The sequence below is a fragment of the Patiria miniata genome, unplaced genomic scaffold (assembly GCF_015706575.1).
Source record: "Patiria miniata isolate m_02_andy unplaced genomic scaffold, ASM1570657v1 HiC_scaffold_7, whole genome shotgun sequence".
In the NCBI taxonomy this organism is placed as follows: domain Eukaryota; kingdom Metazoa; phylum Echinodermata; class Asteroidea; order Valvatida; family Asterinidae; genus Patiria; species Patiria miniata.
Genome location: NW_024037074.1, coordinates 32,784,574 through 32,803,203, shown reverse-complemented (window position 1 = coordinate 32,803,203; position 18,630 = coordinate 32,784,574). Strand labels below are relative to the sequence as shown.

General features: G+C 41.4%; 1 protein-coding gene across 9 annotated transcripts in view; it reads left to right on the top strand.

Moving 5' to 3' along the window:
* LOC119746309 (A-kinase anchor protein 13-like) overlaps positions 1–18,630 on the top strand; it is a 135,106-nt gene that overhangs the window by 103,838 nt on the left and 12,638 nt on the right. For 7 of the 9 annotated variants that reach the window (XM_038223181.1, XM_038223184.1, XM_038223182.1 and 4 more), the window contains 13 exons: positions 119–201; positions 1,059–1,200; positions 2,072–2,151; positions 3,331–3,424; positions 5,543–5,616; positions 6,601–6,665; positions 11,157–11,216; positions 13,759–13,897; positions 14,438–14,489; positions 15,188–15,240; positions 15,817–15,990; positions 16,792–16,917; positions 17,258–17,375. In XM_038223181.1, coding sequence (XP_038079109.1) covers positions 119–201; positions 1,059–1,200; positions 2,072–2,151; positions 3,331–3,424; positions 5,543–5,616; positions 6,601–6,665; positions 11,157–11,216; positions 13,759–13,897; positions 14,438–14,489; positions 15,188–15,240; positions 15,817–15,990; positions 16,792–16,917; positions 17,258–17,375 — 1,260 coding nt within the window. The remainder of the gene's footprint in view (positions 1–118; positions 202–1,058; positions 1,201–2,071; positions 2,152–3,330; positions 3,425–5,542; positions 5,617–6,600; positions 6,666–11,156; positions 11,217–13,758; positions 13,898–14,437; positions 14,490–15,187; positions 15,241–15,816; positions 15,991–16,791; positions 16,918–17,257; positions 17,376–18,630) is intronic. The other 2 variants (XM_038223180.1, XM_038223183.1) reach the window with 2 other exon arrangements.

Below are 18,630 nucleotides of genomic sequence, written 5' to 3'. Positions count from 1 at the left end.
CACTCACATTATACGGTTTCGACAGTACATAGCATTTTGTGACCAATCTACTCAGGAAAAAAAATTTAAAATTCATGTACGACAACCATATTTATCTTTTTTTCCTCCTTCATTTCAGGGGTGTTGGCGTTATCAAGTAATGAGATGGAGACGAATAAAATGAGTAGACGATTCAGCTTCCTTAAGAAAACCAAAAATAAGGTAAATTAAAAACGATAATAAAACAAACAAACAAAAGATTGAGAGTTCTATGCATTTACCCAGTTGTCGTTATGCATTATCGTATTACAGCCTACTGCTTGTAAGGTTTTGTGCATATTTCCACACAAATCATTCCTGTATTTGGTTAGGCTTTCGCGTCTACGAAATCGCATTGCATGTTCCAGATTCACGCATCATGCTTCAATGCAAGCGCGCGCATGTCAGACTTTTGTTTTATGTTCAAGGTACATGTATTATACAACATTTGCCTCCAAACAAAAAACAAACAAAAAAGCTGCCAAATTACTTGACTGTAAGTGAATAACAGTCTCAAGCATCCTGTGAAATCATGGCACCTGGTGTGCTGTCTTTTTCAAGAAAAGTGGAATTTTTGTATCAATTTCCAGCGGTGGTCGGCCAACCATCGTTGGGGAAAAAAAAAAGACTTTTCTTTCAAATACTACACCTAATTTACCAGATTTAGTTACTCCACATTTTGTTTGCCATCGGTTACACATCCGTGAACGGGTTCAAGCCAGCTAGTCTGGTTCCCTGACCTGATAATTCCCCGACGTCTATAAATTGTTCCATTTCGTCTGAGGTAGGTTCAGGGAACCACATTACAAAAACAGCATTTTCTTGTCTTGCCTTTTTCAACATCTATGAACACAAAATGTAACACCGGTCAGTGTAACAATATTTACTGTAAAATACTAACCCCCAAATCCGTCCATTACTGAAAATTCCAGCAAAAGCAAACGTTGTATATTACCCTTAACCATCGATTGGTCAAAAACATCACGGGTCCATTCATAATCATTAGTCACTTGCGTTTTTTTTAATCTCGACATCTGTAGAGAGAAAAAGAAGAGAAAGAAAAGCGAGAGAAAGACAAGGAGAAAGGCAAGCACCAATTCGTCGGGGTGTCCTTCTCCAATGCCACCAAGTGCGATTACTGCGACAAGTCGTTGTCCAACAAAGACTCGCTACAGTGCACAGGTAAGACGTCCTTTGAGACAGAGTTGTAACAAGTCACTGATTTTTGTGACTCGAGTCCAGTCGAGTTGAGTCCAGAAGGTAGAGTCGAGTTGAGTCGAGTCAAATATTTAGCTTGAGTCAATTCCAGTCACGAACATTTGAACACTTTATGCCAAAATTTATAAAAGGAGGGTATAAGTTTAGCTGGCATTGGAATCCAAGAACTTAATAAGAAATCGCCCAAAGCCAATGATGAACCAACGAATTGGAAAATGTGTTTAAAATCCGGTTCCTGGATAGTATTTTGTGTGTTCTAGAACCATGAGGTGGGAGTCTGTGACACGTTGTATGTTTGTACATGACAAGTTGCTACTGGACCGTACTGTATTTGCAAAGTGACGTGAACATATATTTTGCACCCTAAGTCATTGCAAATACTTTTCGCAAAGTTTTGCTTTTATTTTTTAGGACTCAAGTCTTATTGGCCTTCGCTCATTTCGAGGCGAGTCTTCTGATGACGGACTCGAGTCGAGTCAAGTCATTTGCTCGCAGTGACTCGAGTTGAGTCATTTACCCTGAGGGACTCAAGTCGAGTCCAGTCACCAAAAATTGTGACTAGAGTCGGACTCGAGTCATGTCAACTCTGCTTCGAGATATCCCCATCCCCTATCCGTTTTGTGGACTCAATCGACATAAATTGTGCTGCAACGAAGTCCAGGAAATAAATAGCTCAATACCGTGGGGGAGGACAAGTCTGTAGACAAATTTCTCGAAAATATTAGCAGTGTGAAATAGCTGAAACTCTCCATGTAGGTTCTGTATGTACAAAATAAGCTGAAATACCAAAAGTGTTTATTTTCATCAGTTTAATTCTCTTGACTTGTTTTGACAGTGTGTCTTGTGAATGTTCACAACAGTTCCTGCAAGGATCACGTCCAGGGTTGTGCAAAGCTCACTAGGCATCCAAAGCAGGTGACAAATATATTTGTGAATTTTTACTATCATTATGAATTTGTTAACGTGAAGCTAATATTGCTTAACTAGTCTGTAGTTGCTCCGGCACAGTACGTCATTGTTACCCCTGCTCATTGGGCCGATGAAAACATTCCAAAGAATATCTCAGCTCCCTGGGGAGGGAGTGTACAGCTTGATGCCGCAATATAGACACAACTTCCATCTCTGCCCTTGCAGGTACCCATTTACTCCCGAGTCGGGAGAAGCAATTAGCGACAAATTGTCTTGCTGAAGGGCACACGCACCATAACCCCAGGCTGGACTCGAACCCACTACCTGCAGAATTACCCGCAGACGAGTTCAGTGTTCCAGATGAGGCCACGGCACTCTACGCAAATGTGTTGAATGGAATGGCCTCATTATTCCATTAGTCACTGTACCGCCCCAATCTGCCCCTGCTTATTACTCCCTGTACCGCCCCAATCTGCCCTGCCTATTACTCCCTGTATCGCCCCAAACTGCCCTGCCTATTACTCCCTGTACTGCCCCAAACCACCCTGCCTACTACTCCCTGTACCGTCCCAAACCACTCTGCCTATTACTCCCTGTACCGCCCCAAACCGCCCTGCCTATTACTTGCTGTACCACCCCAAAACCGCCCTGCCTATTACCCCCTGTACCGCCCCAAACCGCCCTGCCTATTACTCCCTGTATCGCCCCAAACTGCCCTGCCTATTACTCCCTGTACTGCCCCAAACCATCCTGCCTATTACTCCCTGTACTGCCCCAAACCACCCTGCCTATTACTCCCTGTACCGCCCCAAACCGCCCAAAACCGCCCTGCCTATTTCTCCCTGTACTGCCCCAAACCACCCTGCCTATTACTCCCCGTACTGCCCCAGACCACCCTGCCTATTACTCCCTGTACTACCCAAAGCTGCCCGGCCTATTACTCGCTGTACCACCCCAAAACAGCCCTGCCTATTACCCCCTGTAGCACCCCAAACCGCCCTACCTATTACCCCCTGTACCGCCCCAAACCGCCCTGCCTGTTACTCGCTGTACAGCCCAAGCATTCAGTGGGTTTTATGGATTCTTCAGTGAATAAATACAATGTAATACAATGTAGTGGTAGTTTGAGTACTAATGGGTTAATACTGATGTGCAATGTCTTTTGTTTGTGTCATTGCCCAATAGGTTTCCAAGCCTGCCGGCGGTATATCTCGCGATCGCCTCTCCACCGTCATTCCAAAGACTGGCACCAATCGTGAGTTTGGTAACACTGGTACCGGTATGCACACTTTCCTCTACTAACCCTACTAAATACCCCCCCCCCCTTCCGTTTGGCACACTTACATGTATTTCGGGAATAGTCATAATAACCTGTGGTGGAAAACTAACTGAATTCTTCTGATTTCACTATGGGGAATGGTGTCTGTCCATTTACATTACGGTGATAGTTCCCTATTTTAACTATGATAAATAATCATCCTAATACCAACATTAAAGCACACCCTTCCACTAACATGGTGTTCAAGCATTACTATCCCTGCACGTCAAGCCAATGAATCATTCCCTCTCAGTTCAATAACTACTTCATGTAATTCCAAAACAGCATTAACCCATACCGTCGCAGGTACACATACTTGTTCCGTAGTTGTGGAGACTACACACGAGTTGTCCCATGGTACTATGGGGACTGAAGACACTGTGGGAACAGCAGAACGTCCCCAAAACTTGTCCTAATTTTCCTAACAATAAACAAGTTCCACATAACACGGTGACAGCCGGCCCTCATTTACCTTCCTTGGTGGAGAGAAGAAAGAATTGGTGTAAAGTATCTTGCCCTGGGACACCAGCACACTTATCCAAGAGTCTACACATCATTCCTGAACAGCAATACATGTAACCCTACCCTCGCATGTACCCATTTACCCCCCTTGGTGGAGAGAAGAAAGAATTTGTGTAAAGTGGCTTGCCCAGGGACACCAGCACACTTAAACCAACAGTCTACATACCATTCCAAAAAGGCAATAACCCTACCCATGCATGTACCCATTTACCCCCTGGGTGGAGAGAAGAAAGAATTTGTGTAAAGTGACTTGCCCAGGGACACCAGCACACTTAAACCAACAGTCTACACACCATTCCTAAAAGGCAATAACCCTACCCTCGCTGGTACCCATTTATCCCCCTGGGTGGAGAGAAGAACATATTTGTGTAAAGTGGCTTGCCCAGGGACACAAGCACACCTAAACGAAGAGTCTACACATCATTCCTAACCGGCAATAACCCTACCCTCGCCGGTACTCATTTATTGGTGTAAAGTATCTTGCCCTGGGACACCAGCACACTTATCCAAGAGTCCACCCATCATTCCTAAACAGCAACAACCCTACCATCGCATGTACCCATTTCCCCCCCCCCCCCCCCTTGGTGGAGAGAAGAAAGAATTGGTGTAAAGTGGCTTGCCCAGGGACACCAGCATACTTAAACCAATAGTCTACCCATCATTCCTAAACAGCAATAACCCTGCCCACACCGGTACCCATTTACCCCCCTGGGTGGAGAGAAGAAAGAATTGGTGTAAAGTATCTTGCCCAGGGACACCAGCACACTTAAACCAAGAGTCTACACATTCCAAAAAGGCAATAACCCTACCCTCGCTGGTACCCATTTATCCCCCTGGGTGGGGAGAAGAACGAATTTTTGTAGAGTGGCTTGCCCAGGGACACCAGCACACTTAAACCAAGAGTCTACACATTCCAAAAAGGCAATAACCCTACCCTCGCCGGTACCCATTTATCTCCCTGGGTGGGGAGAAGAACGAATTTGTGTAAAGTGGCTTTGCCCAGGGACACCAGCACACTTAAACCAAGTGTCTACACATTCCAAAAAGGCAATAACCCTACCCTCGCTGGTACCCATTTATCCCCCTGGGTGGGGAGAAGAACGAATTTGTGTAAAGTGGCTTGCCCAGGGACACCAGCACACCTAAACAAAGAGTCTACGTAAAGGGCAATAATCCTACCCTCACTGATACCTATTTACCCCTGATGTGAGAGCGAATATTTGTATAAAGTGTCTTGCCCCAGGGACACCATCCAGTGAACCTACTGTCCTTAGTCAAAATAAACCCCCACCCCCACCGTCTAGATTTACCCACAATATCGTGAGTTCTCAGTACAAATTGGCTTCTGCACTGCATTTGAATGAACTTCGATTCAAAAAAAGTTAAGATTGAGAAATTATATGAATAAAAGATGCACAACGAAAATTCAGAACCGGTGGTGGATTATCATAACTATTATCTGCATTCATCTGAGTGACTATTTGTTGTGATTATGACATGATTATGACATGCATATGCAGAGTCAAGTAATATTTTTTTTCCTTCTCGGTTTTACAGTTGTACATTCTCAGTCCCTGAGGGACCCCACAAAAACCAGACCTGCATCATCAGGGCATTTTCCAAATAAACAGGTAACGGTTTATTACATTTTTGTATGTTTTTGGTAATGTTTTTTTTTTTTCATCTTAAGATTTGCCTCTCTGTGAGTCCATGATTAGTTCATCACAAGTCCAGTTACAAATAAATCATGAATCAATTCAAAAGTCCGGTTACAATTAACAGTAGATGAACAATAACAAAAACATGCCTATATCACAGTTCACTTGAAAAGCTGGTGACTGGATGACTTGGTGACGGACTTGTGACGGACTTGTGACAGACTTGTGACGGATTTGTGTCAGACTTGTGACGGATTTGTGTCGGACTTGTGACGGACTTGTGACGAACTTGTGACAGACTTGTGACGAACTTGTGATAGACTTCTGATGAAATTGTCATAGACTTATGATGGACTTGTGGTAGACTTGTGGTAGACTTGTGTCAGACTTGTGGTAGACTTGTGTCAGACTTGTGATAGACTTCTGATGGAGTTCTGATGGACTTGTGATAGACTTGTGATGGACTTGTGATAGACTTGTGACGGAACTGTGATAGACTTGTGACGGAACTGTGACGGACTTGTAAAGGAGTCTGGTGTCGCTTTGGATGATTTGTCCATTGTATTCTCCCGATAACCATGTATTATCATCCGGCATGGGTGGCTTGTGCGTAAAGCGCTCGCCTCTCACCAAGGTGACCATGGTTCGAATCCTGGCTGCGGATCGCATGTGAGTAGAGTTGTGCGTTGGTTCTCTCCTTTGCCACGAGGGTTTTTCTCCGGGCCCTCCCGTTTTCCCCCTTCCGGAAAAATCAAACACTTTTGTGTGCTCCATGGTCATATATGGGTCAATGTGGCCGGCAGCCATAGGCGCCTTTACGTGCCAGCAGCCCGACCACGTTGTAGCTGCGTCCTTCACAATTCAGCATACCGGCTGCGAGTAAGGATGATTAGCCTCCTAAAGTATTATTATTATTATTAAAAGTACACAATACCTCTCTTCTTTGTTATTCAACAGTTATCATTCCAGGGGAGTCTAACTGACTTGAGGCTGCAGGGTTTACCTTCATCAATTTTAGGAGGGTAAGCCTCTGGAATTTCAATAGCTTTGATTACTTAGTGCTAACAGTTTACTGCATTTGTATTACAATTAACAACTAAATGAACTGGGCCAAATTTCAGGGAACTGCAAACCACACAATATTGCTTAAGCAAATGTATGTGTTTAAGCAAAAATCTGGTGAGGACCGGTCAGAAGCAGTACGTGTCACATGGCCTTTCAGCTGGTAACCTTTTTTTCTCTTTTTTTCTAAACAAATATATTCACTGATGAACATATTTCTGTGATAAAGAGCTCCATGGAAATTGGCGCCAGGTCCAAATTTGATACTAATTCAGCATGTTTTTTTTTAACATTTAACTGTTTGGGCATGATGACTAACTAGAAATGGACGAAAACACAACCGAAAACTAGACTGCTTTACAGCGATAAATGACATTTATCTGTTTCATTATTGCCCAACTCCCCCTTCAGTTCGGGGCGAATTCCATGGGGCCACTTGACTCACTGGAAAAAAAGTTTGACCTCCCAAAAACAGGTGACCAGCCAAATCTTTACATGTGATGTAATCAACTGGTCAAGACTGGTTCCCTGCCAATTTCTGTTGAGCATACTAATTGGCTAAGCGGTGTTCCGTGCTTAGACGCCCCATGAAATTTGACCTGGATTTTACAATAACAATATCATGTTTCATAGCATAAATGCAAACAGTCGCCTCATGTGCCCTGCACTCAATACAATCAATAAAAAGGTAGTCATTTTTTTGTTGGGGTGCTGTACTTGTTTAACACTGCCATGGAGTCAGAAACATACGACTGCTGTGCTAAACATTTCATGTACCATCAGAGCACATTCATTGTAACAGCATTATCATGCATACATTGTATTGTACCAACATCATAGCTATGTAGTGTGACAAGTTACATACACTCTCAGCTTAATCACAGTGATGTCTGTAGCACCGATGCTCCACATATTTAGGCCTTTTCACACTATTGTCTCGCCTACCCGTGTTGATATCAACATGGGTCTGCTGTAAGCGAAACGGGGTCCCATCTGACACTGGTGGGCAAGGCACACTGTTCACACTGACACCTATGTGTACATGGGTCAGCTGTAGATTTTGAGTTTTCTACAAAATAACAATTGCTGTGAAAAGAAATCATAGTGGAGTGTGTGTGAGACGTTGTAACAGCATTCCAAAATCTTATATTTAGGCATAAACATCATTTTGTTCCATAGCATTGTTCATGGTTTAATATTATTTTTTTGGGACACTGCAGAGAATACACATGTAGCATGTGCTTCTTTTGTAGGTGGCTCTGCTTTACACAGGGTTCCAACAGTCATGGACAAACCTGGAATTTAATGCTCTTTTGGAAAAGTCATGTTTGTAATGTTCCTGTGGTGCTCAGTGATCTGATACACTGTGCCCTCTGGAGACATGCACACAATAGGGAACAAAAGATTGTATACGTCTCCACAGGGCAATTTCTATAGATGAAAACTTCTCCACAAGGTTATCACGAAATAGAAATATGGATTTTACTCAAAAACAAGGAATTTCCAAGGTGTGTTGATCCGTTGCAAATGGAAGAGTTTTAGAAAAGGGATATTAATTCTGAATTTCAGCCCAGGAAATTAATTCTGGTTAAAATAAGAGCATTTTGAAACTTCACTTTCAAACTCGAAAACTTTACTACATGAGAATGAAGAAATGTCTCCACAAGGATACAAATTCCAGTATATGTGGTCTTGTGTCAAACTGGAAGGTTGACAGATAGTGGCGTCACCTTCCTCAGTGTGATGACTTGCCAGTGTATTGTAAATGGGCTCCTGAGATGCCAAAAAACAGCGTATGAATTGCTCATGGAATGGCTTCATTTTGTCCTGGAAAAATTCATTGAATTTCAGATTTCTGTGGGAACCCTGTTTTACTGTTGTCATGAAATATATGTGTAAATTCTCCAAATAAAACCACATATTCATTTTCTTCATCATTTTTTTTATTCAATCATGTATGTAATTTGAGCATTAATTTTAGCATGTAGATATAAGCTGAGTCTTAATTTTAGCAGACAGTTAACCATAATCGCGACACAATCGTAACATAATCGTAAAAAATCCTGCTTAACAAGTTTGGACTCTGTGCACGACCAGTAGATGGCGCTTTGTGACTCCCGGGAGGGATGCACTGCGTGCGCGTACTGGTTCGCGCAACTTTGGAGCCAAGTACGCACAGCAAGTTCCTGCGCAAACCTGTAACATCTTACATGAGCACAAGGCATCGTCAGCAATTCGTTACAATGTCCTTCCTGGTGTTCTCCCCCAACTCTCCCTTTTGTAACCGCTGAGGGGGTACTTGTGCCAGGAGTTCATTGTTAACTAATCCTCTTAACCGTGTTATTGTGTGACTGTACCCATGTGCTTACCTCTGGATATGCCAGAACGGACACTGGACGCTGGCATTGGCACCGAGTGGCCGTTAAGTTAGGGGTCAAGTAAGTGACCGTTGCCCCCTGACCTGCTAAGCTTTGTTGTCGAACTTTCAGTGAAGGTTGAGATTTGGGAGTGGACATGAGCTCAGAATTATCGAGAATAGCCGTGCTTCAAAAACAAGACAATGGAAGCCTAGTAAAGCTATTCCCAGAGAGCACAATTTTTTTTTTGCAATTGATTGCCTCTTGAATGCCTATTTACCGGACGTTTTTTCATGCATCTGGTCTACACAGTGGGCCAGATTTATACCACTATGGGGTAATCCTATACAATAGCACTGCCCGGCTCTCTTCATCAGCGTACAGCCAGGTTAAGTCACAAGTGACAGTCAGTCAGTCAGTCAGTCCATGAAATAAACAGGACACAACCTCTTCTCAGCCTTCAACTCGCTTATTTTGTTGCAAACCCTCTTGTGAATCTTACGTAAAGTTCACAATGAAATCTGTCTGGAGAACTCTGTGTACGCATTGGTGTGTAAACAGAATATAGCAGTGTTTGGCTAGTGATTAAAAACCCAAATTTTGTGTGTAGGCAAAACAAAATGTTTTCCTAGATTCCTAGGTCAGAGTAAACCAAACCGTAATTTTTTTTATTTTGCAAATTTAAAGAGTGATATTCTGCCACCATAATGTCCATAGTCCTGGAAAGTCAACAACACACAATTCAACCAGTTCTACTTGTTTTACCCTTTTTTTACCCATTTACCTTCCCCCCCCCCCCCCCATTTTGTGGATTTAGAAAATCAGTATATTTTTGGTCTAGCACCTACACTGATTCCAGTCGTTCCGCCTTGAGTTTAAGCAGGGTACCAGACAAATTTGTTGGAAAATAAATAATTTGTTGGCAAGAGTCCCATTCAAATTCTGTCTTGTCTTTTCCAAATTTTTTCATTAACAAAAGTCACCTTTCATTTTTGCATGAGAAAATCCATGCACTTTTTCCCGCTAACGTTTTTGATTCATTCCCACGTGCACCAAGTCCATTTCCTACTTTTTCTGTTGGATTGGCCATTGCATCATGTTTGGTTTTTTGCATCCAATTGAGTTTATGCAATTATTTTTGTCTTTTTTTGTGTGGAATATTGGAGTCCTTGGTATAAAAGCCAATTTTCAATAACCGTGTTGCTTTAAGTTGTAGAATGTTCAAGAAAGGCAAAACATTGTAGGCTATTGTTTGTTATTTGGCGTTTGATATTTAGGCATTATCTGCTTCAGAGTAAAATTTAAGGACTATCCTTCAATATTGTATCTCGAAGAAATTCTTGAATTGAACCTTTTTTTTTTTAAATTAACTTCTGAAATAATTTGTAGAAGCTGTACTAAAAATGCTTCGTTACTTTTTTTTTTTTAGTTTTAGTGTTCGCTTACATTTTCTTTGTGTTTCTGCATAACAAGCTGTAACATCGTACATTAAGTTATCAGGAAAATACATTTTTTTTGTATTTGCATAGTTAACATGCTTCATTCATTTAGGTTGAAAGTTACAGTTCAATCCACATATAAGTCATGAAAATGCACATGCGAGCTTCATTGTGCGCTTCATTGACATTAGTCATAATGAATGCTCTTCAAGAAAGTCGGACTTATTTTTGTATATTTGTAAAATTATTATTTACTAGATCTTTCAGCAACTTTTATCGAAAACAAATTCACAAATTTGGCGGAAACTTTTGCAATGATTTCTGTGCTGAAACAAGAGTTTACGTTTATTACCTACGCTTTTTTTTTTCCTTTATTTACTTTGTGCACTGGTTAACAGATTAATTTTAGAGATCAGTTGAACTATTAATAGTGGAATCCCAGCTTTGATTTGATTTTGGAGTTTGTTTTGATGCTGCATGAGGTTTTCGTCTGATGTTATGCGTCTTTCCTGAATGACCGAAAACCCAGAAGAAGTGAATACCTCAAGATAGCATGCACAGTTTAGTACCCTGTCCGATATTGACTATAATGCCTGTACTGTACGTAGGTGTGTGTGTGTGTGTCAGTAATTTAAGAGGAAATTTCCCGTTACAGGACAATTGAGGAAGGCGAAGAAATTGAGGATGCCTCAGATGGCACGCCTAAAGCTGCTAGGTAAGGAACCCGTCCATCACCGAGACTTGCATGGATTCCAGTGACGAAGACATGAAATTGAAATCTTTGCTTCTGAAGAATTTCCACACTAGGGCTGTGCCGTCCGTATATACTGAAATTTGAATATTCGATCAGTCGAAAATTCGATCAGCAACCGTATATCCCAATTGCACTGTTTTATTTGTATTTTTTGTATTGCATGTAGTTTAAGAGAGTTAGTGAGGTTTTGTTTTTATTTTCTAAGAAGGAGTATTTTTGTTGACAATTTGGACAGGTCTTGTTTTAAATAATACTGTTTGTTTTTGCAGTTTTTGTAGCTGTTGGATGAGCTTTTATTTCTTTTGAATAAATTATTTTAGTGAGGTTTTGTTGAAGTCTGAAAGTCATGAAATCTGTTCGTCCACAAGTAATAGTGTGGATACTCCAATATTAGTGGATACATCAACATGCAATGACAGTGCAAATGAATTTCAAATGCAATTTTTGTACGTCTGAAAATCATTATTTCTGATGGTCCACAAGTAATAGTGTGGATACCTCAATATTAGTGGATACATCAACATGCTAGGAGAGTTTGAGTGAAGTAGAACAAGTGGATGCTCTTCTAATGGCATACTGAATTAGTGGATCCACTTAACATTGTCGGTAGATTCAAATCATGTTTGACTCTTTCGTCTGAAAAGCAGACACCCTCTCATCAGTTGATGTATCAGTACTGGTGTGGATGTTATTGGATACCTAAATGTGTTGCAATCACAAAGTGGATCTCGCACTTGTTGGTCCACAAGGCATAAACTGTGGATCCACATGTGGATGTGCTGATGTATAATTAACTGTTGATTCAACACTGTTGTTGAGTTTCAAGTCTTTGTTGATTACTGAATTACATGTACATTGCATTCAGCTTGAATTGTGTTGTTTTTTAAAGGAAATATTAATGGGGGTTTTTTTTGGCTTGTGTGGTGTTATCCACCAGTGGGGATGTGGATCCACTAACAGGAGAGAAGCAATGATACAAATTTACAACACAGTCTGTGAATACATTCTTTGAAGTTGAAGAGTGGGGTCCCTGATATAGTTCTCGCTGTTCAGTCAGGACTTATGCTCAAAACTTTTTGAGAAAGTTTAAGATGTATCATATTAATACACTATGGTGTGGATTAATCTTTAATCGTTTAACAAGTGTGGAAGCTAACTGTGTGGAAAAACTATTAATGGCGTCATATAGAGTACCGAAGTGTGATGTCATCTGTCTTTTTTCTGGTTCACTGGCTTGTTGATGTCAACACACACTTAGGCTCTGCGTGTGAACCAGAATACGCAGGAAAACTTCGGTACTCTATACCAAATAAGTTTGTCTCTGTCAATACTTGATCGTATTGAGTATTTTTTTAATGTAAGGCCAAAAAAAAAAAAAATATTCGGTCTCTGGTCAGACCAAAGTTCCGGAATTGACACGGCCACGCGGCTTTTTTTTTTTTTTTTGCTTTTTTTTTCTTTCTTCAAGCTTTGATTGTACAGACAAGGTGGGGTACTATTTCGCTTTTTTGGTGTCCTCATGTACATTGGTGTCCTCCATAATTTGCCTTGGTGCTTTCGATCATTTGCCTTGGTGCAATTTCCCATTCCTTGGTGCTCTTTGGTAAAAAAAAATTGAGGAGGTGCGGAAATAGAGGGCGCTGTTGGAGCTACCGCGGAACATTTTGGAAAAAAAAAAGATCGACGCGCATGATTAAAATCGACGCACGCGCTGACCAGAGACCGACTTTTTGGGGGGGGGGGGGCCTTAGCTTCCGAGTGATTTTGATCGGGTCAATATGTAAATGCTGCCTGCACTTTTTACATGTACAATACGAAATTCGGAAATTCAATTTTCCATTTTTGAAATGATGAACAGGCACATTTTTTTTGCGGGGATAAAACCCAGGAAATTTGCCTCTGGTAGAAACATTTGGAAGTTTTGTAATCCGTTTATGTCACATTTATGAACTTGCAACAAAAACCGATCCATTAACTTGGCCCCATTGTGCTTTGACCAATATCAGCCCTGATTAATGTCTGACATGCGTGTACTTCTAATGACGCCACATCCAAATCATGTAGTGTTGAATTGGAGCGGCGCACATGTTGTTGCTGACGTGGGCAGTGGGCGGGGCCTAATGTTGTTACCCATGTGTGCAGTGGGCGGGGCCTAATGTTGTTGCCAACTGTGCAGTGGGAAGGGCCTAATGTTGTTGCCAACTGTGCAGTGGGTGGGGCATACAGTTTTCATGTGCGCAGTGGGCGAGACCTAATGTTTTTCATGTGTGCAGTGGGCGAGGCGTAATGTTGCCATCTATGCAGTGGGCGGGGCCTAATGTTTTCCATGTGCGTGCAGTGGGCAGGGTCTAATGGATCGGTCTGTTAAGATATCCAGCTCCTATAAAGCATTAATGATTTGTTCTACAATCCTACATCTGTCAAAACACTACTTTTTGGGGGACAGTTAATAGTCAATGGAATTGTAATTTTTACAAAAGAAATATTTTATTCACTCTGTCAGCCTTAGCAACAACAACATCTCCATGTCCATGGAATCCTTGGACGAAGTCTCGACCCCCTTCGAAATCAACGACGACGACGAAGATCTCGTTTCCAGGGGAACGGAGCCTGAATCCTGGAGTGTTACAGCCGAGAAAAAGGTAGGCTCTTTCTCCACAAATGTTGAAGCCTTAAAAATCAAGCTGTCGTTATTCCAATCATGCTTATTTCTTTTCAAAAAGTTGTTTCAAATTTGTGTGCGCTAGCATTGCCATCTGTGTTAATCTAAAACTAGCGTGGGACCTGATACACTATATTGTCACATCAAATTCTTTTTGTTTGTTTTTAAGCCCTTGTTGTTGATTTGTTATTCATAATTGTTTTAAAGTTGTACAAAGAAATTGACTGAAGCAGGGTTTGAACCTGTGACCTCCAGATTGCTGTCCCAGTGCTCTACGGATTGAACTATCCTGTCTTGTGTTTGCCGTTCCCCTTCATGTCAATGTCTTTGTTCAGGGGGCGCTAGTCAGATTTGTCAGGCCATAAACCCGTTTTTGCCATGTAGCCAAGGATCATGTCCAAAGACACAATGCTAGCAGCATTAGCAATGCTGCAAAATCTGGGAAATAGCACATGGGGATCCCTCAGAGAGGATATGGCTTTCTATTTATTAATGTTTATCGTAATTTGGTCATTGACAGGTTTTGAAGAAGATGAGTCACAAGGAAATCAAAAGACAGGATGTTATATTTGGTAAGTTTACTTCAGACCAAAAAATCTATGTTTTGTAACTTTGTCTTACTTTTTTAACAAGTGAAGGCGCTGTTTCAATGCCATTTTGGGGAACGTGTATCCAAGGTTATCGACTAAGTTTACATTTCCCTGCAATGCAAAAATGAAATTTTTTAGAATTTTCAACTTTCATCGACTAAGTTTACATTTCCCTGCAATTCAAAAATGAAATGTTTTAGAATTTCAACTTTCAGATTAAGTAATGGTACCGTGCTGCTAAGCTTGGTAGTCGGGTCACGTCAGTGGTTATTTTCCTTGCCTTTCACCGTCTGTGGCACAGGTTCCATTCCTGACCTGGTCCACATGCGGATTGGCTTTTTCAGTCCCCACCTGATTTCATGGATTTTCCCCGCGAATATTCTTCAGTGGTTTTCCTCCCACCTGTAAAACTGTAATTTTTTCTCATTGTCTTCTGTGTACAGGTTTCTTCAGGCTTGCGAGCTTCATTAGCTAGGGCGCTTTAAGAAATCATTGGTTTCATTACCAAAACAAATATTGAACAATTGATATTTAAAGGATGGGATTATTCGAGTGTTATTACATGGCGTTGTTATAGCGCAGTCGTTTCGCTCAAGAATATGGCCTCTTCGGCTCTTGTTCCTCACACTGATCATATGCTTGAACTAAACAACGTGTCTGTCTTATTCGTTTACATACAGAACTCATCAAAACAGAAAAGCACCATTTAAGAACACTGAAGATTATGCAAAAGGTAAGTTTAAAGGCAGTTACCCAAATCCTGTAATTATCCAGAGACACTCAATGAAATAATTATAACAGCACATACTGGGGAGTGTGGCCTAGTGGTTAAGGTTCGTGACACATAATCAGAGGGTCAGGGGTTCGAATCCAGGTGCTGGCCATATGTTGTGTCCTTGGGCAAGCCACTTCACCCCAACTTGCATCTAGCATCCCGTCCAGGGGGAGTATAAATATTCTCAGTCGTTTCATGTCAAGGAAACCAGAAATAAACGCCAGCCTGATGGGCCAAATTGGCTCATGACGGACTTAATTTCATACTTTATTTCAAGGTGGTTATTCCTCCTTGAGAACATTGGCAATCAGACCCAAGAAATTCTGATCACGCACATGCGGGTACCAGTGCCAAACTTACCAAGACTGGAGCTGATTCATCTTGTTGAAAGCACCCTCTATCACGACTGCGGCTTTTCTGTGCTTTCTAGGGACTTGCTGCTTTAGGAGACCAAAATCTAAAATCCAATTTTGCACCAAGACTTCTATGTACATCAACCTGTTTGATAAATCTCTGTTTTATCCTGCTCTGCAGATCTTCAGCTACGGGATGCAGAACGAGCTGAAGATGGACCAGTCCATCATCAATAAAGTCTTCCCCTCCCTGGAGGAGCTGGTCAAGATTACCGTCCAGTTCAATGAGGCCCTGCAGGCCAAGCAGCGGCCTGGTCACCCGGTGGAGACGATAGGTGATGTCTTGGTCAATCAGGTAGGTTTGTGACGTTGTGTCTGTGAGCAAGAAACTTAATACTGACATTGCTTTACCGACCCAGGAGAAATTTTCTCAGTCGACCAAAATGTTTTCCCACTCGGGAGGATATTTTTTCAGTCAATTAGGTAGTATCTCAAGGAGACATTGTTATTTTAAGTGGGTTGCATGATAGGGTTTCCTTTGTGATGATAAGATAAGGATTTATTGTGGAGCTCACAGTGTGATCATGTACTTGTGTCCTTAAGCAATAGACTTTACTGCATTTTCTTTTTTTCCCCTCCCGTGGGAAATTCTATTAGTCAATCAGGTAGTAGCTTAAGAGGGCTTTGCTGTCTTCAGTAGGTTACAGGATCAGATTCCCTTTTGTGATGGTAGAAAAATCCATACAATCATATGTGCTTGTGTCTTCGAGCTGGACATTTTATCGCAATTTCCCTTCTGAAACCAAGAGGTCAATAGGGTAAGATCTCAAGAAGCCTTTGTTATTAAACTTCAGTAGGTTACAGGATCAGATTTCTTTGTGATTGTGAAGTAGTGTGATAATGTGCTTGTGTCCTTGGGCAAGAGGCTTTACTGCAATTGCTTCTCTTCAGTCAAGATGGAATGTCCTTGATGAGCATCCTTTCAAGATGGGCATCCTTGCAGCACAGAGGATCTATGGGCACATTTCTTGAACCCCCCCCCCATTTGAAATTGGTCTGGTGGCACCCTTGAATTGCTAGAATTGCTTCACTTGTCTAGTATTGTTACTTGTTAATTTTGTTTATTTATTTATTTATTTTTGCATTCCCCGATCAGTTTGACAAAGAGAATGGGAAGAGAATGACAGATGCCTACGCCTTTCTTTGTAGCCGGCAAATTGACGCTGTGGCACTATATAAGGAGTTGTATAAAACTGATAGAAAGTTTCAGGCCTTCATTAAGGTAAAGTACACATCTTGGAATCTGTATCCTCAACTTTAAAATTACTTTTGGATTTCTCAGTGTCAAATTTCATATTTACTTATTCAATACTGTTAAGGATTTCTGAAAGTTCCATGTTGCGGCACAAATGCATGGCAAAAAAAGAGAAAAGTGGCAGAATTTCGTCTTAAAGTTTCTTTCACTGGAATAGAAACAAGTTAAAAACAAAGCCAACTCTTTGATAACCATTTTGCTGAATTCATGTTTTTTGGGGGCTGAGTTATTGAAACTGCTTAGCACATAATTTCGCTTATTACTGAAAAAAATCTAACATTTTGACTTGCATTGACTGTTCCCCCAGAAATGCAGTACCAATGCCCTATGCAGAAGATGGTCCATCCCCGAGTGCATACTAAGTGTTACCAACCGACTGACGAAGTACCCTCTACTTATAGGAGGCATTCTCAAGCCATCCAAAGGTACGGTCTGTGGTTTAGCAGAGCGATGGCTGAGATATGCTGCTCATGCTATTTTCAGATTTCAACCCGAAAAATCGATGCTTTAATAGAAATCACTATATATATGGGAAAACCAAAGTTAGTCGCTATTGAGTGAGAAATTGAATGAAAAAAAAAACATCGGCGCATGTTTTGTTATGCAAATTGCAAATTATTTGCGGCTGGACAGTAGTTCTGGCGGGGAGGGGGGGGGGGATAAATGTGACATATCATCTTGCTTTTCCCAGTTTCACCTGTTCGATTGTAGTGAATTCACCTTGTGAGGAACAGACTATTTCTTTGACAGTATTAGATTAATCACCAAAAAAGACTTCATAATTATTTTTTGAATGGACATGTTGACTGCTAGCTTTTTATCCCCCTGGCTTTCAAGCCAGACAGGGGGATATTGCGATCGCGTATTCCTTCTGTGTGTCTGTGTGTCCGAGTTTGATTTTGCATTCAATAGGGGACGTTGAACAATAGAGGACAATAGGGTCCCCAGTTCCCAAAGGTCCCCAATGTCCAATCGTGTACAAAACATATGGGAAGTACAAACAAAAGAGGGACAGTAGGGGGTCCCCGATTGCAGGCAAATACATAATTGTGTGTGTGTGTGTGTTCCAATTCACTCATCAATCTCAACCAAACCTGAAAGGTGGTCTGTGGAGAGAAGCCCGACGTCAACAAAATCCTTTCCAATATGGATATTTACGAGGTCTCTCGGGAGTGCAGCTCACATTGTTTTCACTAACTGCATGTTCTTATACACAAACTGACTGACATATGTTAGATTCACCAGACCTCTTAAATATCTGTGTTGGAAAGATTCTTTTGACGTCGGCCTTCTGTCCACGGACTTGCGGTGATATTGTGGGTTTCAAGGAGACATTTTGTTTTCCTTGTACGATAATTCTGTGTGTAAGGTTTACTTTTGACTTATAGCTAGTGTTTATTTTATCTGTGTTTTATGATTTGATTTAATTTCCTTCTTTTGCTGTAAGCACATGTTTTACAAAAATGTTTTAGTCGGGCAGTTCTTCGCTTGTTCTTCAAGTCGTTGGTCTGTGATTTGCTTGAAATATCTGGACCACCTGTTGGTTGTTTCAGTGGACGAAAACATATGTACATGCGCCTATACACACTTCGTCACAGCCCAATATTTTCGTTACCTTGCACATGTACATGTACATCTGACTGTGATGACGGTCCTACATGACAGATGTCACTAGAACAA